Source organism: Ailuropoda melanoleuca, chromosome X, assembly GCF_002007445.2.
Source record: "Ailuropoda melanoleuca isolate Jingjing chromosome X, ASM200744v2, whole genome shotgun sequence".
Taxonomy (NCBI): domain Eukaryota; kingdom Metazoa; phylum Chordata; class Mammalia; order Carnivora; family Ursidae; genus Ailuropoda; species Ailuropoda melanoleuca.
The window spans coordinates 26749730-26774431 of NC_048238.1; the positions used below are offsets into that span (position 1 = coordinate 26749730).

The following is a 24702-nucleotide window of genomic DNA, read 5'->3' on the forward strand; positions in this document are numbered from 1 at the left end:
GACTGCATAATAAATAGATTCATTTAGCGATTAGGGTATTTTGTCAAGCCCTAATAATGACTTCCTGGTCTCCTGGTATTTTAGTCCTTGTAGCAATGACTTAGAAAGGCTCCCATGGGGCTTCTTGGCTGTCTCTGAAGCACTAGAATGGGATTCTCTGATGCAATGCATCATGACAATCTAGTGAGTAGAAGAACCCTATGCAGATATGGGGAGGATATTACCATGCATCATATCTACCCTATCGGGATGACATTTATGGATCTTTAACATGATGCATGATGTCCAAATGTTCCAATGAGCAATTTCTAAGGGACAAACTCCCTCACTTAGAAGAACAGTTTGTGTAATGTAATGTCTATGCACAAGGACAACATCACTTACTCGGTTATATGTGCTGCTTTGACTTGCTCGATCTGGGTAGGATACCTATTTCTCTGGTTCACTATGTTGATAAAACCACTGTTTACACTGACATACCCTCCAATTCCCTTCCACTCCAAAGAAAAGGAGCCAGTATGTGCATTCTAAATAAGAATGGCATTGTCCTGTCAAATCAACCTGAATCTCTCACCACTAAAATGTGGTATTGTATGGAATATAAGACTCTTATATAGTTCTTAGATAATATAAGACATTGTGATAATCACTCCGTAGAACTTAATGTTTTTTTAAAACAGGCATTAAAATTATTATATTAAAGAATCATGGGTGTCTTTTGGGAGTGATAAAAATGTTCTGGAATGAGACAGTGGTGATGGTAGCACAACCCTGTGAATATACTAAACACCACTGAATTGCACACTTCAAAAGAATGAATTAAAAAAAATTATTAGGTAAACTCTACAGCCAACATGGGGCTCAACCTCATGACCCCGAAGTCAAGAGTCACAGGCTCCACCAACTGAGCCAGCTGGGTGCCCCCGAAGGGTGACTTTTCTCATTCGTGAATTATATATCAATAAAAAATAAAAATGAAGGAAAACAGAAGAAATCTTTGTCTGACCACAGACATGCAAAAAAATCCTATCTGATGTATTCATCTTTATTCCATGTTGGTGGAATGTCATAGGAATCAGTCTGATAAAGTTTTTATAGGGATTGATAGTAAATATTATTATTCCATTGCCTTATAAATAAATATAGAGATTAAGAAAATCCCATGGAAAGAGGTAAAATCCATTGATGTAAATTCATATCTCTAAAAGGAAATGATCCATAATCACTTTGTTTTTGTAATAAAAGGTTAGAAAACAGATTTATTTTAAAGATTTATTCATTTATTTTAGAGAGAGCATGTGTGTGTGTTGGGGGGGTGGAATCCTGAAGCTGACTCTCTGCTCAGCACAGAGCCCTATGCGGGGCTCCATCCCATGAACCTGAGATTATGACCTGACAGAACATCAAGAGTTGGTGGCTTAACCAACTGAGCCACCCAGGCACCCCTAGAAAACAGATTTCTTAAATGTCAATGGAGAAACCTGGACAAGGGCAAAGATTACAAAACGGAAGCATTCTCTTCTGGATAATAATATATGTTTCTAGGAACCATAAATAAATATCATATGAATGAGAACTGGAAATGGGAAAGCACTGTAGGGATGGCGTGGCCGCCAGGCAAAGTCCTGCAGGTTAACCCTGTCTGTTAATCATCTGTCTTCACCCACGTGCCTCTCAGCCAGTGAGTATTCAGCTCAGCCACATGCAGGTTTCAGCTCCCTTTGGACTACATCATGTATATGTTCAAATGCCTTTTATTAGAATATTTGGATTTTCACTTCCTCCCTCCAAAGTCCTGGACACAGATTTTAATCCTCTATTGGTGTTTTGGAGGATGAAGGCGATTAAAAATTAGGGTCCAGTACACATCATTAATCAGAACATTCACTCTCCTTCCCCCTCTCTCTCCCCACCATCATGGGATCTGGTGCCTTCTGTTTCCTCCCCCCACCATCTAACAATTACAGTAGAAGTTCTCTTAACTGGTCTCTACTTAAGACCCACCAGATTAGCCAGTCTTCATGCCTCTGTGAAACACAGTGACTGGGGCCTATCGTAGCCTCTAAATAAAATGTTAGAGCTATCTGTCAGGATGCATGGCCTTCAGCTCTCATTAGTTGAGTTGTCATTGTGGTATGCCAGGTACTATTGCAATTACATAATTTAATTAAAGATTTCACAAACCAAAGAAATTTAAGTCTAAGAGAAAATAAGCTCTTATTTCTATGAAAACCAGGTTAAGCCCTTTAGAAAGTTGCTCTAAAAAGAACAAGAGAAGTAAATATTGTTGAATTGGGTATAGACAAGGCAACTGTAAAAGATTAGGAAAATAATCTGAAAAAATTAGAAGGGTTCTGTATTCAGAATGCCTTTCATGTTTCCTGATGGGCTCTGTCTACATGAAAGAAACTGGAACTGGAAATCACAAAGTCTTCATCATCAGCGTGATTTATGGAGAAGTCTAATCAGTGAATCTACACTTAAAGAAAGAAGAAACCTTCACACAACATTAAAATCCTGGTTGACTATTTTAAGATCGAATAAAATGTTTAAGACATACTTTTTTACGATTCCCTGATTGAACTGACTTTTTCAATTAACTGTTGGACTCTAGGTTCTGAGCTGGAACAGAGGAAATCTATGATAAATTCTACTACCACTGCTATGGCTACTGGTATCATCATTAACTAAGGGGGGCAGAAAGCATATGTTTAGTTTAATCTGGATTACATTTCTGTTAGGATCAACGGAAGCTTTGATGTGGGGGCGGAGAAGGTCAGTTGGTAAAGTGATCGTTTGGTGGGAAGTTTCATGCTGGGGGATAGCACGATGGGACCAAGCAAAATGAAGAACTTTAGCCAGCTAGACATCATCACGAGGGCACTAAGCCCATGAGAACAGAGGAAAGAAGGTAACCGGAGGGAGAAGAGAGGAAGAGAAAAAGGAGGTGGGAGAGTTCCCAAGTCAATCTCCACTTTGGCATCTGACCTAGGTTACCGTGGCAGCTCCGGACCCCCTGAGGATGGCTCACTGCTGCTGTAGACTGTCAATGCCTAGAAGTGTACCAAGTAAGAGATATGGATGGCTCCCTAAACACCAAATCACAAGACACCACGCTATGTAAAGACCTAATACATGTCCTGTGTCATTTACGTGGATGTCACATTGTGTTTGACTATCCTTCCAATATTAGAGCTTTTAGTATTACACATATAAATATATATTTACATCATTGAACATTGAACATGAAGTGTCAAAAAAGTACACTTAACTCTGAACAATATCCTCTGCTACTTAAATATGACCAGAATTTCATGAGATTTTATTCTAGTTTGGAAGCAGTGAGTGAGAAAACAGTGAAGGGAGCCATTATACTGTGGATTTTCTTTGAATCACTTAAACATCTGGAATATGTTCTCCATGAACGAGCAAACCAAGTCTAATTTTATTATGACTAGTTTCATGCCGACAGAATTTTCACTTCATTAAATGTTGTCTGATTATAGATATAAAAGTACTGATTTAGAATGATATATAAGTCTGATATGTCAAGTTTTTCTTCTTTTTATGAAATTAAATTGGCTGTCAGATCGTTGCTTATCCTTATGTAAAGATTTGTTCAAATATAGATTTAGGCTTTTAGTCATCAACCACATTGCAACAAAAGAAAGGAATGATCTATTAACAAGGGAACGTTGTTTTGGAGGGAGAAGCTTTGGCTTCATAGTTAAGGGACTATGCTGCTTGGTACCAAAGGTCAATTTATAGGATGGGAAAAAAATAAGTCAAGGGACTTGTACTTTGAGGGCTTCCAATTCCTCTATGAAGTATGAAGCAACAGACCTGGCATAAAATTGGTGTTCAACAAATATTCGTTGAATGAAAACATGAATTCAGGGTAAGTGAGAACATTTGAATTAGGTGTGACAGAGACTGTGACAGAAGTTGACCTCAGAATCTAGCAAGGTTGCCAGATGGTGTCAAGGGCCCATTGGAGGCCCAGGATGGACCTTTTTTTTTTGAACTCTTGAACCCATCCACCCCATTTTCTCCTTCTCCAACAGTGTTCCTTGCAAGCATGGAGAAAGCAGTTGATCCAGCTTTGGGGTCATGTCAGCTATCTCTTTGTCAGGGACAAGGGAGTTTAAATTTTAGCTAGAATGTCATCGAAAAACATACGATGGAATCTAAACTGGATTAGGAGGGAAGTGAAGCAAGATGAGGCTTGTAGATGGCGAGAAAGTAGGGGAGTCAGTGGTGGAGGTCCAGGACAATCCAAGAAAGGCCACAGTAGGAGCAGCTGCGCAAGCAGGCAAGAAGGGGAGGAGGCTCTGGGAGGCGTGAATTGGCAATGCCACCTAGGAGTTTATTTATAAATCGTGTGACGTGATAAATATCACACACACACCCATGTAAAGTGTTTTATTTATATATTAATGGGGGCACTGATAATCTGAAAAACTTCCCTTCTTAGGGACATTAAACGTTCTTCCTGAAAGCTTAACCTACTAATTCATAGAAGTTCCATGTCACATACTGGAAATTCAAAATTAGTAGGGTCTGGTGATGAAAGGCTATTCTAAGGCTGTGCAGAGAAATTTATGTCACAAATATTACTTAAAAGATGCAGTTGTGGGGGCGCCTGGGTGGCACAGCAGTTAAGCATCTGCCTTTGGCTCAGGGCGTGATCCTAGCGTTATGGGATCGAGCCCCACATCAGGCTCCTCCACTATGAGCCTGCTTCTTCCTCTCCCACTCCCCCTGCTTGTGTTCCCTCTCTCACTGGCTGTCTCTGTCAAATAAATAAAATCTTAAAAAAAAAAAAGATGAAGTTGTGACTAATTGCATTTCTCTCTACAATGAAACCTTATTGAACAAATGTTTGAGAATCAAAATCCCTGGAAAACAGTCTACAAAGAGGAGGCGTTAGGAAAAGTCCCAGGATTTTTCATGCTGGGTTAGTAGTGAGAAGGTGAGGGGGAGGAAACAGACATCATGTCCTGCATATACAGGGCTTGAGTAGCGTTATTAGAGCTCCTACGTGAGGCTCAGGGAAGGCCTCATAGAACCCAGTTACCCAAGAATTGGAGGCAGGTACAGCCCAGCTGTGTTTGGCAGCTTCTGCATTTCTGGATGGCTACATTATCCTGATGGGAGTGAATGCCTGCCACTGGGGCCAATAGAGTCAAGGACCACATGCTGCTTTGCCCAGAGGATCAGACGCCTACTGGAGCTTCTAAAATACCTGCGGGACATGAGCTACTCCAATATCATTGGACCAATCACAAAGAAACACAAGATGTAGGCAAGCCTTTCGTGAAATGCACCAGGCTTGGAGATATCCATTTTTAACTGTAATTATTGGCTCTTTACTCTGGTTGGTTCACTGCCTGGTGTGGTGCCCAGGGTTGAGGTTCAGCATTTGTCGCAGATACCTACTGACTTAGGCTGGCTTTTGGAGAAGAAGAGTCTGAGTGATCTGATGTGAGGGCAGCAGGCAGACAGGACAGAAAAGCTAAGTAAGGATGTGGTCTCAGCTGGAGCCCAACATCAGCTTGATCCCCTGGGGAGCTCTGGAGCACAAATTATACCATAGTTGGTTCCATCTTGAGACAAAGGGGTTGTCTTTTTCTACCCCAATGTCAATCGGTTATTGGCCACTAGCTGCCCCCTGGCAGTCTTAGGGGAGAAGGGGTGGTGTAATTTTCCAGGCCAGGTGGCTTCCTTTTGCCTAAGGGAGGTGCAACTATGAGTCTTTTGGCAGACAACCTCAGAGTTGCTGGGGGATGAGTTCACCAGCTTAGTGAAGGAATCTGGCTGGGGTGCCTACAGTCTACTACATAGATGGACGTCATCCAGTTCCTCAATCTCCTTTACCCTTAGACTTCAGAGGTCAGACACTTTTTGTTTTGTTTGCTTTGTTTTGTTTTTTTGTAAGAGGCTTCTTAGGTGAATTCTCATTACTAACATGACGAGGCTATCCCATACATCGACAAAATGGAGCCCGGACACCCTTTGCATAATGTTAACTCCTTGATTTCTGCCAAATGCTGAGGGAGTGTATGGAGCTGAGACATTAAGCGTAGTCCTCAGACTGACTGAGTACATCCCTGTGCCTTTCGTATCACTTTTGCCGCTGGTAGACATTCTTGACAATAAATTATGCCATTGAAACATGCACTCTTTTTAAACAGAGATGCGGCTGCATTCCATTCCAGCATCGGGTTTTATTGTGGTAGCCTGAAGGCAAAATATTATGCTGTTTCTTTTCATCGTCTTCTGTTTTCATAGTTGGACATGACCACTTTTGACCAGCAAACAGAATAAGGACATAAATAATGAAACAGACTCAGAACAAACGACCTAGACGCAGCATAATCTGGATGACTTGGAGGGAGGTTACATTTAAAAACAAAAAGCACCCAGACTTTAGGAAAACAATATGAAGTTTGTAGGCATGAAGAAATTTGGGGCTTTTATTTCCCAAACAATTATCAGTAACTATATTTTAGCCACGGTTTCCCCTCAGTCACCACACTTCCAAATTCGTGGCGCTCATAGAACAGCAATTAACTGCTGTGTTTTTCCCATAAAAGAATCCCCGTGTTTTTATGAAAAAAGGATCTCTAGTTTCTCTTCGTTTTCTTGAAAAAGAATGCACACCTGAACACAAAAGCGTAAATTCTTTTTTAACATTTTCTCATTTGCATCCATCGTAATTCTTCATCTTTTTGGACATGGCTTCACTATGAAGCTCATAACCTCAAGGCTCTGAAAGTAAGAGCTGAATTACAGCTCCACCACACTAAAAGTGTCTATCTTCTTTTTTATGCATGTTGTTCATTTTGCCTTCACAGATATAAATTAGAAATGAGGAACAAGGCGGAATTGATCACGAAGGACAGGTTTTAACTTAGAAGAACAAGTTGTACACATCTAGTGACTTTAATTTCCTTGGAAAGTTGTTTCTGTAATCCTAACTGGGACTGCTAATTATTTTCTCTTCACAGAAAAAAGAAGCAAACAAACCAAAAAAACAAAAAATAAAAAACAAAAATATTTCCAGTTTTCCATAGCTTTTGCATGACACAGTTAAAGGAAATAAGAAGGTAGTTCACCAGTGTTCTGCAGAGGCTAAATGCAAAATATGCAAAATTAAAATAAAAAGGTCCCTAATGAGTATAAATAAATCCTTTAAGCAAGCCGTGGTTTTAGGCTGCTAAGGAAACAGAAGAAATGCCAATATTTTCTATCTGAGAAATTTTAATTATATGTGACAAAACATCAAACAAAATGTCAGTTAATGAAATCTGTTTACTTGTTTAAAAATAAGTAATGATCCATAAGCCATTAAAAATATCAACCACAAGGACATTGATATTCAAATTCAGAAGTTATTTTAGACAGCTTAGGTTTTACAGTTAACAGGTTTTTGGGATTTGCAAACGGATCTGACAGTCTAAAATGTTCTCGTTCTGTGCCCACATTTACTACTCCTGCTGGCCCTGTCTTGCTCTCACCTTTCCCTACAGGGCTCGAACCTCCCTGTAAGGCAGTGATTCTCAGTAAGAGCCTGCCTCATCATCACTGAGGAGCATTTGTTAATGCACAGCTTGCAGGGTCCTGTCCCCAGTGTTTTATTTATTTGTTGTTTGTTTATTTTATTTATTTTTATTTTTTAAATTTATTTTTTACTATGTTATGTTAGTCACCATACAGTACATCATTAGCTTTTGATGTAGTGCTGTTTGTTTATTTAAAGATTATTTATTTTATTTATTCATTTGAGAGAGAGAGAGAGCATGCAAGTGGGGGGAGAAACGGAGAGAGAGAGAGAGAGAGAGAATCTGAAGCAGATGCTGTGCTGAGTTCTGAGCCCAATGCAAGGCTCGATCGCACTACCCTGAGATCGTGACCTGAGCTGAAACCAAGAGTCGGACACTCGACTGACTGAGCCACCGGGTGCCCCTTGTCCCCAGAGTTTTTGATTCTGTAGGTCCAAGGTGGGCTTGAGAAGTTGGCATTTTTAACAAGAACTTGGAAGACGCTATGTTCCTAGAACTCACCAAACTTATTCTTGGCTTAGACCCTTTGTGTATGCTGTTCCCTCAGCCTGGAGTTTTATATCTGTACTTTCTGCCTGGCTGGCATTTATTCACGAACCTCAGATCTCACTTAATGCGACCGTGAAAATGAGCCCATCCCTGGCTTCCCTGTTTAAAGAGAGCTCTCCCTACTTTTCTCCCCCTTTGCACCCTTCCTTCTTGGCCCAGATGGCAATTTCAAAGTGCATATACATTTGACTGTTTATTAATTCATCAGCTGTCCCATCCCAAGACCCTAATCTTCATTAAGGAAATTCTATATTATTTTTTTTCACCAGGGTATGCCTAGAGCCATCACGTGATAATCCCTCAATACATTTTTATTAAAGAATAAACAGTCAAGAGAATTAGGCCTTTTTGGATTGATTACTAATAGTTCAGACCAACAGCTATCCTCAAATTGCTTTATCACCACAGTTTCCTATAAAAATCTGACACCAAATTCCTAAATAAAAGAAGTCAGCTTAGGGGCCCCTGGGTGGCTCAGTCCGTTAAGCATCTGCCGTCAGGTCAGGTCATGATCCCAGGGTCCTGGGATCGAGTTCTGCATTGGGCTCCCTGCTCAGTGGGGAGCCTGCTTCTGCTGCTTCTCTGTCAGATAAATAAATAAAATCTTTAAGAAAAAAAAGAAGCCAGCTTGTTTCCTTCAGCTTCCATAACTGAATTCCTTAGATGTGTTACTTGATTTATTTTATGTTGGACCCTGTGCTCACTTCTGACATACCTCTAAGCCTCTGAGCAAGAACATAATATTCTAGTTTTGGGTGCCAACCAGAGAGTTTTCAGAGAAATGGAGCAAGTGGGAAAGAAGGAGAAGTAACCTGTTTAAGGAAAACATGTTCTGCTGGTGGTGATACACCCTGGCATAGTCTTCTGGAGGGCACTGTGGCAAGGCTAAATAAAAACATTAAGAATATCTATATAGGAAAAGATAAAAAGCTCCATCCCAGGGTTTCCATGGCAGTTGCAGAGTGTTTGGTCCAAGGGGGCCGAGGGGGCTCAAATCCAGCCTGGGCTCTACTGCTAAACTGGTGAGCCCTGGCACAGGAGGCTCTCTCTTCAAAGGCTGAGGTACCTTTCTCTACTTTGCTCAACATCTACTTTATAGATGTTGAGGTTGAGATGAGGGATGACCTGTGTCTCTCTCTCACCCTCTTTGTCTTTCTCTCCTCTTCTCTCTCATGTTTGGGGTTTCCTACTAGAGAAAAAAAATTCATTTACAACCATCTGCATGCATTTCCTCTTGTGTAGAAAGGGGATAGGAAAAAGGACTGTTGCAAAGATGAATGAGAAGTTCGGGTCTATTTCTCCTTGTACTCCTCCTACAACCAGTTAAGCATGGCGTCAGGCAACATGGGGAACACAAAGTCATACAAGGTCTTATTTGGTCTGATTCATGGAGACTCTGCAATGCAGAAGGTAGTAAGCTCATCCCTGAGAGCCACGGACTGACATCCTCTCTCGGGTAGCTGTGGCATTGGAGCCAACTCCAAATACTTCCTTGGGGTGGAGGAGGGGAATCCTGTCTTTCCTCCCTCCTCCAACACGCAGCTTTATACGGTCTCTTTGAACTAGACATAAAACTGATAAAGGAAGAGGAAGCATGGTAAGAGGAGCAAAGATGCTTGTTTAGAGCTTGAATGATGGGTAAGAAGTAGGAAAGCTTAATGTGCTTGGGGAAGGACAAATGGTCTTTAATAAGGCGAAGCATGGAGTATAGGGCAGTTGTGGAAGACTAATCACGGGCGTTTTCTTTTTTTTAAAGATTTTACTTATTTATTTATTTATTTGAGAGAGAGAGAGAGCATGCAAGTGGAGGAAGGAGCAAAGAGAGAATCTCAAGCAGACTCCACACTCAGCTCAGCATGGAGCCTGGCTGGGGCTTGATCCCATGACCCTGAGATCACGACCTGAGCCGAAATCAAAAGTCTGACGCTCAACTGACTGAGCCACCCAGGAGCCACTCGTGGGTGTTTTCTTGGAGCAAGGTTGTGATGGGCATGAATGAGTGGCCTTTGCAGGGCAGATAATGAAGACTTCTGCAAAGGGGAATTGGCATATTCTCAGCAACTCTTGTAGTTAGATTTCATGACTACTCAGTCGAAAACACTTATTTTATATCCACTGTGTACTATGTATATATACGTACTATGCATACATGTACTGGGCACTGGGAAAATGGAACTCGTGCCAGATTCACATTCGTGACAAGAGATACACAATTTCGTGGGTTATGGAAAGAACAGTAAAATCATGCTATGAGAAGTTGTGTCAATAAGGTTTGCAAAGTGCAGAGGAGACTAAGGCAGGTCAGAAGCAACTCCTTGAGTAGATAAGGTGGGGAATAACAGGAAAGTCACATTCTTCTGGGCATGGCATGTTCATCTAGAAAATATCAAGTAGACCAGTGTAAGCCTGCAGTCATTTCAGAAAGGAGAAAAGAGTGAAAATGAGTGTCTGTAGATTCGGGCAAGAAGTAACAATGGTTTAAATTAGAATGGTGGCAAATGGAAGCAAGTCATCTGTAAAATAATTTGTACAGGTCTTACGTATCTGAAAGAGACCATTTTGTCCTGTGCTTTTGTGCAAGTTTATTCTCTCACTCCAAAAAATATGATTGAGCACCTACTTATGCCAGGGAAATGGCAGTGCACAAAAGAGACTATGTTCCTATAACTGTGCAGCCTACCTCTAATGGTTATAATTTTATTTAAATGGTGATTGTTATTCTACAAGGCTTATAAAGAAACAAATCCCAAGCCAAAAGGTACCTATAGCTACCAAATGCCACATTTTTGGCCAAGCAAATGCAGGACAAAGTATGGTATGGTCTTGTATGTAGTAGTTCCAAAGAGAGACTTTTTTTTCTGTTAAGACAAATTAAGCTACCTCAGGGTGTATGAATAATAATTAATAGAGGAATCTAGGGTTGTGAGGTTACCTGTGCGATACGCTGCACCTAGTATGCTTTATACTGGGCACAATTATTTATTTTTAGTTCCGCGGGGAAGGCACTCACCATTGAAACAAAATGAATTTTTGCTGAATTGGTTTTCCATTCAATATACTGTTATCAACTTAGAAATACGAAAACAGAACTGAGCCAGAGATGAATATAAATTTTCAAAGAGCTAAGATAAAAGTAATTAAGTGGGAGAGGACCAAAAAGGATTGTAAAATGCCCTTCAGTATATACTTTTCTTTTCAGATTATTGTAGCTCCTGTGTTTAATAAATGGTTTTAGTCTTTCCAAAATACCTTTCTTTCCTACAAATAGAAAAACAAAAGAGTAAGATATGAAATGAACATAAAATGGATTTTCTTCATTAAAATCGATGCAACAGCATGTCTAAAAATTAGATTGGTAAATTTTTTACAATGGTTCATCTTCATTTCATTATATCCCTAGGCTAAAAAAAAGAAAGTCTTATGTATTTACTTGCAAGCCATGTTGCCTTTCCAGATATGTTAGTGGCTATTATTACTATTATTAAAGATTTTATTTTATTTTAGAGAGGGTGAGAGAAGGCTGGGGGGCGGGGAAGGACAGAAGGAGTGGGAGAGGGACAAGCAGACTCTGCACTGAGCGTGGAGGCCGACGCGGGGCTCACTCTCACGAGGTCATGACCTGAGCTGAAACCAAGAGTCAGATGCTTAACTGACTGAACCACCCAAGCACCCTAGTGGTTATTATTTTTATCTCAATGTATATACGTGTGTGCAAAAGATCTAGCCTCTTAAGTGGAACCAAGAGTTGACTCAGTTTTTCCTGTTTTTCACCATATTATTGAGAACTTTCACTTTCAAGATACTCCCCTGATTTTTCTGATCACATCTTAAAATAAGATCTAAATTCATAGCTTGTTGTGTTCTGTTCTGACAACTGCTATCAGGATAATGTCCACTTAAGTTCATGTGAATGATGAATAAATTACTACTTACACAAATGTGTCTAAGTGTCAAGCTGTCCAATCAACGTACTTCAATGTTATTAAAAAAAAAAAAACCTCAAAGTCATTGGCCAAACCTAGCTTTAAAAAAAAGGGATTAGTATTCAAGTAACAAAGACATCACACTTTAACAGTAATAGACTATTTTTCTTTTTCAAAAAAGGAGTATGACTCAGCATCCTCAAAAATCTGGGTGAGTGATGCTGTATCGATTATTTAAAGGAGAATACTATTTCAGTTGAAAAAAGGCTTTAAAATCTGAAAAAAAAATCTTTTCACTAAGAATTCAAGATTTTTTTTGAAAGTCAAAGTGGGTCAGATTTCATTAAGACCCATCTTGCATCTGACACTCAACCCAAACCCCCAGGCAATTTTAACACTGAGACAACCTTGGAAATGTCTTCTTTCAACCTTTGTAACAAAATGTCAGGGTGCTTCCAAAGGTAATATTTTATTCCCTGTGTGAGCCAAAGGATCAATGGAACTTATGCTCATTTGTTTAGCTTATATTTCTTTTAATTTTATGCTTTCCTGGATGCACAAAAGTTACCATTCTATTGGGTAACCCTGGTGGCCATTCTAGTACTGGCTTTGTGTAGGCTGACAACAATGAACCATTCTCTGGCTTTAGCCCTGTCTCTGCTAGAAATATGTTGAGGCTGACAGCAAACTGACAAGTGGAGGGGGAAGTGGGTGAAATGTTGTTGCATGTGGCCTACTTGTCCTTGGGACACACAAAAGCCTAAACCACAGGGCGATTAAATGAGAATTATTTAATTACGACCTAGTAGGATTTAAGTTCACAGCAATATATAGATTCCAAACTGGGTTGAAATATTTTAAAGCAGGAAAATAAGTAAGTAAGATGAAACTCAGTATTGGTTTGTCACTGGTTCTGAAAAACAAACCAATATATACTGCTTACTTCCCACACTCACTTGAGTTTCTACTTAATTACTATACTTTGGCATATATGGCTGATAAATTGACTTTATTCTCTTCGCCAACTTGTTTAATGCCATGTTAAGATCATGATAATAGGATTTGAATATCTGATAGGAAAAAGTACTAAATTAGCCCACTGAGTCCATAATAATGTGGAATCCCAGGGAATAAGTCTTCTAAAAACATGTGTGCTTTGAAACAGAACCAGCAGGCTCTTTGCTGCAGGAAGAAAAACATTCACCATAAAAATCGATTCCTTAAAAAGAAATAGAAATCTATCTTAGTGTTAGATTCTCCAGCCTCATTCTGGTTAAGAGAGTTTGACATTTCAGGACCGAACACACTGTGGAAACTTAATAAATATTGAAGTTTACAAACAAAAACATAACAATGATATGTGGACCAATTTTTAAAAACATTGAAAATCAATGTGCCCTTACTCTGCCTAATTCAGTTAACTCAATTATTTAATGTATACTTGATTTGAGTGGGTTTATACATAGTTATTTCAATTTCACATTGAACATTAATCAAATTACTTTTAATGTAACCCCTGCCCCTACCCCCCCCCCCACCAGGAGCCCAGAATAAAGGGGAAAGTTTGTTTGGAATGTTTCTTGTTTAACATCAAAGCATATTTAAAGACATTTGTTTCTATTATATTTATCCCATGATTCTTCATACATATACCACTCATCCCACACCACAACAATGAATTTTTCCCACAGGTATTTAATGGACAGATTTTGCACCACCTTTGGGGAAAAAAAAAATCCCCCTTCTCCAGTCGCTGCAGTTCAGCCTGCTTCCTGCTTCCTCCCAGTGTCACCCCACATCTGTCTCCATTTCTCCACACATATACCCGCCTCCCCTGAATGCAGAGCCTCAGTGGGGTGACAAGTTATAAAATGTAGGAACTCCTGGGTAAGCTACCCAGTATTCATATCTAGTAAGCAGGTTTTAATTTTCAAAAGTTGAATAGTCCCAACTATTCTGAAGGTCTTCGATTTCAGAAACTCTGTAAAGTACTTGCTTATACTCAGTACGTTGAGCAGGAAATTCTGAGGAGAATTTTTTTTGAAGATTTATTTATTTATTTCAGAGAAAGAGAGAGAGCACGAGCTGGAGGGGCAGAAGGAGAGGGAGACGATCTGAGGAGAATTTTTAAATTTAATTGTTGTCATTGGTGAATGTGATAACACGTAGACAGGGTGAAAAATTATGTGACTAAATATCTTAATTTTAAAGTATCAAGAGTGGGAAGTCAAGTTAACCTCTAAATCATCAGAAGCAGCCCCCAAATTGTCTGAGTGCCAGTAAAATACCAATAGGAAAATTGGAATAAATAATCACGCATGTTTTCCACAAGAGAGACTCAGAAAGGGTAGGCCATTATTCATTTCAAGGTTTCTGAGTGGAACTATGCTCCCTACCTAAGCTATCAATCACTCTCACAGAAGGCCATGTGCCTGCATTCATTTTTAAATTAAATGTTCTGGATGTTGATAAATATAGAAGAAGTAATAAGTGATATATTTATGGAAGAATTATTGAAGAATTGATGAATTATTACCAATAAACTATATATATATATATATATAACAGCTTCAGAATGGAATGGTGGTCCTCAAAATGTCCCTGGACAAAGAGCATCGCCATCACCAGGAAACTGGTTAGAAATGCAGGTTCTCAGCCCTGTTCCAGAACTCCTGACTCAGAAGCTCTGGGTTTCCACAAACCCTCCAGGTGATTCTGATGCCCACTAAGGCGTGAACCACTGCCATAGAAAATACTTGACATTCTCAATGACTATGTCTCAATAACTCGAATCCCCAAATGCATAAATATCTGATCAATTCAGACATTTATAGGTTATATAACTATGAAGCCTAAGTCACTTATGAAGTCCTTTTCTTACTAACAATCATCACTTTCTTAGACCTTTTCATTAACTCTTCTCTTTCATTATCAATTCCAGTAAGTACTGAGTGGGGTGGGGCAGAGGGAGGATGGATTTTTCATGAAGAAACAAAATCTTCATTGTTTCTAGATAGTAATTGCATGTGCAAGAATGAAACAGCATGAAGAAGGCCACGTCGAGACGTGGACGCTGAGTGGCTTCCTAGGGTCACTGGCCAGTTGTAGCAGACACTTTCCCTGGCCTGGGCATCTGTCCCCCACCTGCTGTGACTAATGGCCACCAACATCACATAGCTGCCTCTCTTCAGAAAGGTGACCTCTGCCGATGGGAGGCCCTGAGCCCAGGAGGCAAGACACACTCCTGGCTCAGGTAACTTCTGTCTCCAGAGGTGGGCCACAGCCAGCGGTGTGATGGAGCAGAGCCCGAGAGTCCCCTGTGTGCTTCTCTTCCCAATTCTGCATTCAGTGAGATCACGTTGGTAGCCTGAATCTGTCACGGTGGGAGTATGGACCCCACAATTGGAAAATGCTACAAATCAGCGTTCACTCTACCTCAGAGCTAACTGATACATATTGACCAGCATACTGCTGGCCACCCCCCAGCGATGAGCTGGGGTGTGCAAGGACAACTCTGTTGTGCAGTTTATACTCCAGCACACTCTGGATCCGCAACTCTGTGGATCAGGACACAGAGCTCGATTCTGCCGGAGATGGCATACTTGCTTGGCTCTTCTTCTTCCTTATTATGCTTCTCTAACTCCCATACAGGGTTCTCCTGAAAGCTGACTGTCTATAAATCAATGTGCACCCAGACCCCTGTTCTCAGGGTCTGTTTGCAGGGAACGTGACCTATAACACAAGTTAAGTCATTAGTTAATTGACTGCTGCACAGAAGCCTCAAAGAATACGTGTTCAAAATTACAAAAGCTTTAAGTCATGGACCTTGTGGGTCACAGTGATCAGATAAAACCGCAAAAGATAAATCGGAAATGGCAAGGATCGACTCTTTGTGGATGTGCACAGAAGAAAGAAGCTGATGGAAAAAGATGAAGCCTGCCCAAATTGGGCATTTTTTCATACCGTGCTTCTCAAATTATGCTTTCATACCCTTGCGTAAATGTCCTGATTTATCTCACTTAAGATTTTGGAGAAAAACACTTTCATATTAAAACACAATAAATACCTTACAGAGAAGATCACAAAACTGACATGAAATGTAAAAATAAAACAAGAAACATCAAAGGAACTTTATGCTCCTGGTAAAAGGAGGTAAGGAGGTGGGAGGGGAAGCTATCAGGCTTCAACTCCTTGGCCGTTAAGAGAAGAGAAGTGGCAGAGTTTGAGAAGCACTACATAAATGTAACTGAAAATAGTATTTTAGTACAAAATAATCTTGCTATGAAAAAAATGGACTCTTCCTATCATGAAAAAGTTAACTGTCTTCAAAGGATAGGGCTACATTAGTCTCATAAGCACATGTGTTCCCATAATACCCACAGAACTGGTTTACCAAGAACAATTATTCAGTGCCATTGTTTAACTTAGTGTAAGTTTGCGTAAGGCATAATATTGGTGCCAACGTTTCCCGTGTAATTCTGAAAACCATAATTGCCGAGCATGACAGGAACACAGTAGGAGTCCACTCCTGGGGTTATTTGTTCTCAAATCATGCCTTGTTGTGCTTATGGTAGGAGAGTAACATAGTTGTGAACTTTAAACTTGTGATGACTTTGGTAGATTCCAAAGGAGAATGAAAACATACATCGGCTGTATGCTTCCATTTTCTAAGGAAATATGGAATGTCAGGTAAATAACACACACATTTCCAAGCTGTTTCTTGTTAACGTGGTACGTGCACATGAACGCACAAGCTAATACAAATTCTTGCTCCCTCGGCTTGGTGCCATATAATAATATGTTGAGAAAAACTAAGCTGCCATTAACATGATCCCCAATACATTTTTATTCACGAAATAAATAAACATTCACACTCCGTAATGAGATCAGACTTCTCTGGGTATAGGTTTTAACCATGTCATGAATGAAGGAATGACTGAATTTTGAGATCATTAATGCTGACAGTCTATTACTTAAGCTTTTGTTTTGAAGAGTCTTTTTATGATCTAAGACTCTTGAGGAATAGTATTTATAATTACGATCAGCCACAAACAAAGCTTCTGGAGTAAATCCTCAGTAAACAGGATTGGCATATTAAAGGATCAGGTTTTGATACGGTTGTTTTCAAAGAGTAGGAAGGATGACATTCTTTGGAGAAATTTTCATTATCTAATTAAATACTTCCTTAGCAGAATAATGTCAGACGAACTCATTAGCTGAACATTTTGATTATCCATATTCTCCTAAATATCCCATGACCAGAAGAGGAGCTGTACAACTCTGATTTAATGCAATAACAATGGTAACCAATTCTAGCTCCTTCTTTTATCACAGCCCATCAAAGGAATACAAAGAAGTCCAAATTAAAATAAGTTCAATAATAATGAAAAAAACAACTCATGTTCCTTTTCCAACTGTTCTAAAGCCTTTCCCTATCTTTAAGCAAAGTTCACTCAGTAATTATCTTATTTATGAAAGTTAAAGCAGAAGGGTGTTTCTAACTAAATAAAGGCCTTTCTGCTTTGAATGTAGACGGCATCTAGAAACAGTCAAAAAGAAAGCGTGTGGAATGTCATCAACTCATTTCCTCCCACCCACTGTTTTAAATCGTTTGCTCAGTTCCAATGTATACTACACTTACGTAAGTTGTTTATGAAGAGCCAAATTAATAGTCTTTGCAATTGTTTTCGTTGGAATTTGGAGAGCTGACAAATGAATTAGTAGAAAATGGCAATTCTACATGAATTAGCTTTTAAGTCTCCCTAAGAGGCTGATGCAGAACTTAATAAGAGACTTATTAGGAGAAGTAGGACAACTTAATTCAGATTGATTATAGACTTCGGTGAAGACAGCTGGGGTTCAAATGAAACCGAAAAAGAACTTATATGCACTTCAAAGTATGCTAAGCAGATGTCTGAAACAATTACTCTGCACTGGCTTTTCAGAAGTTTCAAAGGCAGGATGGGAATAGCATGGTAAACGAAGGTTCTATTTGCCTAAGTCGAGGTAGAGGATTTTAAAACACACACAGCACTCGCTAAAATCAGATGCCTTGGGTAAGAAACGTGATTCGACACTGCTGTCCTAAGTAATTTGCTTTTAGCTTTATAAACAAAGCAGGAAATGAGAGCGAATACATGGGAACTAAGGAATAAGCCCTCCCGGAATGTTAACTTACAATTTATTGTACATGGAACAAATAATTTGGTCAGGATTTTTAAGATGACGAATTTCTCCTTTAGTTTCTAAGGTCTGTTATAGCCAACAATGACCATTCTATTTTAAAGAATAAACACGACACTTTTAAAGTATGTAAGTAAGGTTTTACCATAATATGCCTTCTTACAGAAGTATTCCGAGATAATAAAGGTATCATATTATAAAGGTATGATATTAAAGATATGATATGCTTTTAAACATCACGGATGCATGTTTTAAAAAACGGGATAAAACCCAGGTTACTTCGTATGACAGGTGCTAGTTTCACATTTAACCCAGATTTAACCCAAATTTCTCAGCTAAACCAAACCCCAGGGACTCAGGATGGTTGGCCTGAAGAGATGCACTTGCCAGCTCTCTTCTTCCATTTTTAGATGTGAATGCTGAATATACAGAAGTCAGGACGGCCTGGTGGCGGTGGCTTCATTATAGTCCCTGGTCTAATGCAAATGTTACTGCATTGTTCTCAATGATAATTCCCAAAAAAGATCTAATCCAAAGATTTCATCATGAGAACTTTAAGGATAAACTCAGAGAATCCCTGTCCTTGACCTTTTGCAAGAAGAAATGTGAGTTAAAATTCTGATGAAAAAAAATAGAAAAGAAATAACTACATAGCCACGACAAATTTGCATAATCCCAAATGGCAGCCTGGGGGAGTTTAATTACGGTGATAGTGCGAAAAACTGTGTTTCCAGGCGACCGGCAAACTAAGGGCAGTGAAACATTCCTGGCTCAAGAATGATATACCACTCTGTGTAAAGAAACTAGGGTACGTTAGAACAAAAAGGAAAACTTGGAGCACCAACAACTCCCGAACTTTTTCACATGGGAAGTGTTCTCCAGAACAAAAATGTCATATGTAGACTCTAGGCTCCAAAGTCATTCCACTTTCTTAAAACCTGCATATATTCCACTTCCAGGTCTAAGTAGCGCACCCAGTGATTCAAGGAGCTCTTCCTACTCCCCATTACTATAAGGAAAGTAAGAATACTTGTGCAGTCACAGAACTGGTGGTATTATTCCCAGTTAAATGAGAAATCATGATGGCGTCCTTGAAATATTAGATAAGCCATATAAATCATGACTTTTAAAAATAAAGAAGCATTTACATTTTTGATTTTATTCTAGGGGTTATTCCTATGGAAGCTCTATTTGGAAGGTTGAGATTCTCTTAGTGAGCTAAACAGTCAATACTGACACTGCGCTCCTTTCTCTGGATTTACCACACATACACTGTCCTGAAGATGATTAGCCAGCAACAATGCCACTTCCAAAGAGTCCCAGGACCTCGTTGTGCTGTTTTTTCCATTTGCCAAATCGCAAAGCCACATTTGCTAAGGAAACGATACAATGCTCAATTCCACAGAAAAACACATGCCACAGTTGACTTGTATAACCACTTCTTTAACAAGTAAGAGGAGAGTGGAGGTGGGTATTACAATAGAGTCACTAGGGGAGATGAAAATGAACGGAAGTGGGTAAGTAAAATGCTCTTCTGGCTGCATGCCTAGCTATCAGTTTGGAGTTCCCTACAGCGTGGAGCCTCTGAGGGCTTAAATTGCTGAACAGAAAAATGGGAACGGTGGTTTTAAGTGCTCTTCTTCTTTTCAAAGTAAGTTTTAGTTGATAAAATTCACTCCCTATAAACTACCCCCACCAAGGCTTCAGAGTTTCAAAGCCAGTGTTGTTGAGAAGCAACAGAGGAAACTGATTTGTTTGAAGCGTTGGCATAGACAAGCTCTTTTAGGAAGGAATAGTGAGTGCATCTCGGTTTTGTTGTTATTGGGAACAGAATGAGCGTCTTACCAATTAAGGTGTGGGAAATAAACTCGGTCTTAGGATCAAGACCAGGTAAGAGAAGGGAAGTGAGAGGAAAGATGCAAATAGGCTTCAGTGAGGGTTGGCTGATATTTGAGCTGTTCTACTTCGAGTGATTTTTTTTGGTTATTGAATCGTGCTGCGTACATTCTCCATCCGCACTCAGGAGACTACAAGGGTGCCTGTGAGGCAGAGAGGCTAAGAATGAACCCCTTATGTCTGCTACAAAGCCTATAGCTTCGGCCACTTAATTAATTTATCAACTGATTTGGTTCCTTTGGGACATTCTGCTAAACTCATTTGTCATTTTGGGGGAAGATTTTTAAAAAACATAGTTCCTATATTTTTGAATAAAGGTACTATTTTTAATGCTGAACAAATACAAGGTAATACATTTCAAAACATTATTTTAACTTCCAAGTAGCCAGCAATGTTAACCACTGTTTTAATTGCAAGTCATAGGGTCATAGAATGTTAAGGGGGAAGAAATTTTCCAAGTTATACAGCCAAATTGTAATCTTCTCTTCAATCTCCACCTACTATTTTAATGAAGAGCTACTCAGTTCAACATTAGACTGCAGGCTTCATACGGGCAAAGACCAAGTCTGCTTCATTCACAGCTACGTGTGATAGCACATTGTATGGGGGCTCATAAACCAGAAGGGAGCAAAGGAACAAAGCAGCAGAATTAGATTCCTTTAGATGTTGCGGACGCTGTGCTAGGAGCTGCGCATTCCAACATACGCAGCGTGACCCTTGCTTTTGGGAACCTCGCTTTAAGTGACCAGCTACAATACACGGGAAATGCAAGCCGACAGCTGGAGGATGTGTGGTGGTCTCTGAAAACACTGACTGGGGGCCATCTCTTCTGCTTGGAGGCAGCTGTGGCTGGGAGACACTTAGGACAAACTACAAAGACAGAAGCCATTTGAGCTGGCCCTTGAGGGCTGAGTGGGAGATCACCAGGCACAAAAGGTGGGGGGTAATCCAGGCCAAGAGAAGAGCATTTGCAAAGGCAGAGAGTTAGGAGAAAAGCAGGGATGTTTGGGTAAAGGGTTGGTTGGGCCAGAGTATAGAGAATGGCCTGAAGGATGGGAGTAACAATTAGGAATTTAAACCAGGGCAAGGAAGAAAAGGGCCACCCGGCCTCTTCACTCCTTGGACTTCATTCTCAGGCAGACAGTTTCCAGTGATGAGTTTGGGCTGGAGTTGGAAGAGGATGGATAATGTAGAAATCCAGTAAAGAAACTGTTCATTCATTCATTCATTAACCAAATATTTAAATGCAGTGTTTATCACTTGTTGTGATGAGCACCAGGGGTTATAGGGAAGTGCTGAATCACTCTATTGTACTCCTGAAACTAACGTGACACTGTATGTTAACTAACTGGAATTTAAATAAAACCTAAAAAAAAAAAGAAAATGTAGTGTTTATGGTATGCCAGAACATGGGATTAAAGATGGGATTGGCATGGGATTTCAAGAAGTATAATACAACAATCTGACTACCACATGCTGGGGGCTAGAACAGGACATTGGTTGAAAAGAGGAGAGAAAATAGAAAAGAGATATTCAGAGGTAAAATGAGCGGCCAAGTGCAATCAGTAAAAATGTAGGATTTAAGGAAGGAACTCAAGTTTCAAGCCTGAGCAACTTGACATTAGAAACACAGGAGAAAGGGCAGGTGAAAGGGAAGAGCAGCAGGGGAATGGACAAACATGAGAATGAATAACTTGCTTTCAGAAGGGCTGCATTTTGATTCTAATGACATACGGGTGAGGAGATCGGAAAAAGATCCAGACCCGAAATTGGTATTTGTCACCGTCCTCGCCAATTCAAATTGGGAGCATTTACACAATACAAAGGACATTGAGCTAAGGTAAGAAACTTGGGTGTGCCAACATCTGAAGGGTGGGGAGAGTTTCAGAAATGAGGAAAATAAAGGAAAACAAAAGAAGAATAAGAATGTGGATGAAACAATGCCATGGAGGGCAAGGGAGAAGAGACCTTCCAAAACGAGGCTGCTGGCAAACACGCCGAGTGCAGGTGAGAATTTCACTTTTTTTTTTGAATTTGAACCTGGGGGGACTTTTGTTGGTTTTGACGCTAGATGAGTAAACAAAATATGTTTTCAAGTTGCTGGTTTTCAAAATGATATTCCTAAATACGTATATTTTTTCTTTATAAATGTATTTATCATCTTTGTGCCACAGGGGAATTTAACTTTGGTCTCAGGGACAGTATTCCAAATATATAATGATATGTCCTAATATCTGCAGTGGACTAATACAACTCAGAATTGTATTATATACATTGCCTTCTAAGGGAAGGGCAGCAGTAACAGCCTCAATTCACAGTACCATAACTCACCCAAGTCATATAATTTAGTTAGCACAAAGGCCAAAGCCTAGACTCCTGGCTTTTGATTAAGTGTTGTATTTTTCCCTACTCTGATACTAAGTTTCACAAAGAATGCACACACACACACACACACAAATCAGATCATTGTAGTACAAATGCTTAAATTCATTTCCTAATAGCAAAATCCGAATGATTGCTTAACTCTGTAACTTTTCAATGTTTCATTCCACATTACTAAGGACAGAGATGATTAGATCACTTTCTCCTCTTAGAGAAAATACCGCATGCAGGATGATTTTGAATTTGTGAAAGACAGCCTGATTTCTAAAGCTTAAGGGCCCTATTTTTAACTTTGTGAGAAGAAAATCGTGCACTCAAGTTCAGATCAGAACCTCTTTTGAGTCTCTCAAAGAGCTCTGAAGCAAAGCAATAGATGGTACCTTGACTTTTTCGAGGTGATCTTGGAGAGAGTCAATGAGGAGGTCACCCACAGGCTGCCAGGATCCCTTGATCACCTCAGCCTGACGTAGTTTGAGGTCCAGCTCCTCTGTTGCTTCCTGAAGTTCCTGGAGTCTTTCGAGGGCCTCGTCTAGTTTTCTCTGCCAGTCTGCTGAGTGCAGGTTCAATTTTTCCCATTCAGTGTTGACCTCCTCAGCCTGCTTTCGTAGGAGCCGTGTGACATTCTGGGCTCTCTCCTCAGGAGGCAGCTCTAAATTGGTAATATGACAAGGTTTTAGGCCACAGTCATTTTTGTTTAAAAAAAAAAAAACATTGTTGAAAAGGTCATCCTGGAAGAAAGAGAGTACAGTCTAACGAGAGGCCAACGCGCTGATTAATGGTTCTTTTACACTTTGGCATAAATTTTGATAGTGTCCAGCCCATCTCAAGTCTATCCTCCTGAGTGTATCTGTTCTACCTTCTATCATTCAGATAATCCAAGATTCATTTAAGCTACTGAGTGGAGAAATGCATACCACAAGCTCTAATTTATTTCAGTCAGGCTCTTAAATTGACAATTAGCGTGTAGTCTTTGTCACAATAGCATTCCTTCTCACAGATAATCTCTTTTATTTTCTAAATGTTTCAATAACTGATCACTAATTAATCTCTTTTACTGTTTATTTATGAATGTGCAAACAGATTTAGGCATGGTGGTTTATGATTCCTTTTTCTTTTTCAACATCTATGTTTAATTTGAATTGATTCTATTTAACTTAGAAAATATGAGAGCTATCCAGACCCTGGCAGCAAGAATGGATGTGTTGCTCTGTCACCACTGATCCTTCTATCAATATGTTATTACAGTTCCACATTCAATTACCTCTGGGCTCCTGGTAGAGTTTCTCTAGTCCTTCTAAAGGCTGCTCTGTCAGAAATATTCGTACAGTCTCAAGGGTACTCATGATTACAGGTTCTTTCGTTTTCAATTCCCTCTTGAAGGCCTGTGAAATGAGATGAAAAGAAATGCTTATTTGGCTTGTGGCATTCTTCTCAAAATTAATCCTGGGTGTTCAGAACTTGGTTATGAAATTCCCAGGTCAATTTCTATCTCCTTTATTTCTAAACCGATAGTCCCAAAATGATAAAGAAGGCTATATATGGATCTTTGCGTTAATCAGGAAGCCATGGTGTGTGTAAAGCTATTCTGGAGAGCATGGGGGGAACTTCCAAGATATGTTAATGCCTTTTCATTAAGATAAGAGTGATTTATTTGTACAACCTGACTGTCAAACTTGAAATCTGAAGCCAAAGTTGCAAGATACACATTGCAAAACCCTAGCAGGGCTAATGAATACTTCACGCACCCAAAAGAATGGTTATCCAGAACATAGTAGGGAGCCTGAAGGGCCATTTGGAAGAACATAGGTTGTACTGAAATATACAACCAATCCAATTCATAACCACCAGCTAATTCTGTCAAAATATCTGACAACAAATAAAATGAAATATTAAGAGTAAACTATGTAAAAACTCAGCACTTCTGAAAAGTACCCAATATGTTATCCAATGTGACTTCTTTGAGAATGGTAAGAATATTCTGAGGTATACTGGACGTAGGAATTGTGGGAACAGGTTTCTATAAAAGGGTAGGCCTAGAACCGGTCTCTAGGGGTCATCTAGGCTAGTTATCAGTTTTAATCTCTAATCTGTAATCTTCACTGATACAGGGGATTAAAAGGAAAGCAAAATGCATAGTTTCTGCCTTCAGGAAGCTTCTGGATGAAAAGAAGGGAGAAAACTAACACACTAGAAAGAGAGTGAAA

General features: G+C 39.7%; 1 protein-coding gene across 9 annotated transcripts in view; it reads right to left on the reverse strand.

Moving 5' to 3' along the window:
• Positions 1–24702, reverse strand: part of DMD (dystrophin) — a 2070581-nt gene that overhangs the window by 319527 nt on the left and 1726352 nt on the right. For all 9 annotated transcript variants that reach the window (XM_034649821.1, XM_034649815.1, XM_034649816.1 and 6 more), the window contains 2 exons: positions 23760–23880; positions 22879–23147 (listed from right to left, as the gene is read on the reverse strand). In XM_034649821.1, coding sequence (XP_034505712.1) covers positions 22879–23147; positions 23760–23880 — 390 coding nt within the window. The remainder of the gene's footprint in view (positions 1–22878; positions 23148–23759; positions 23881–24702) is intronic.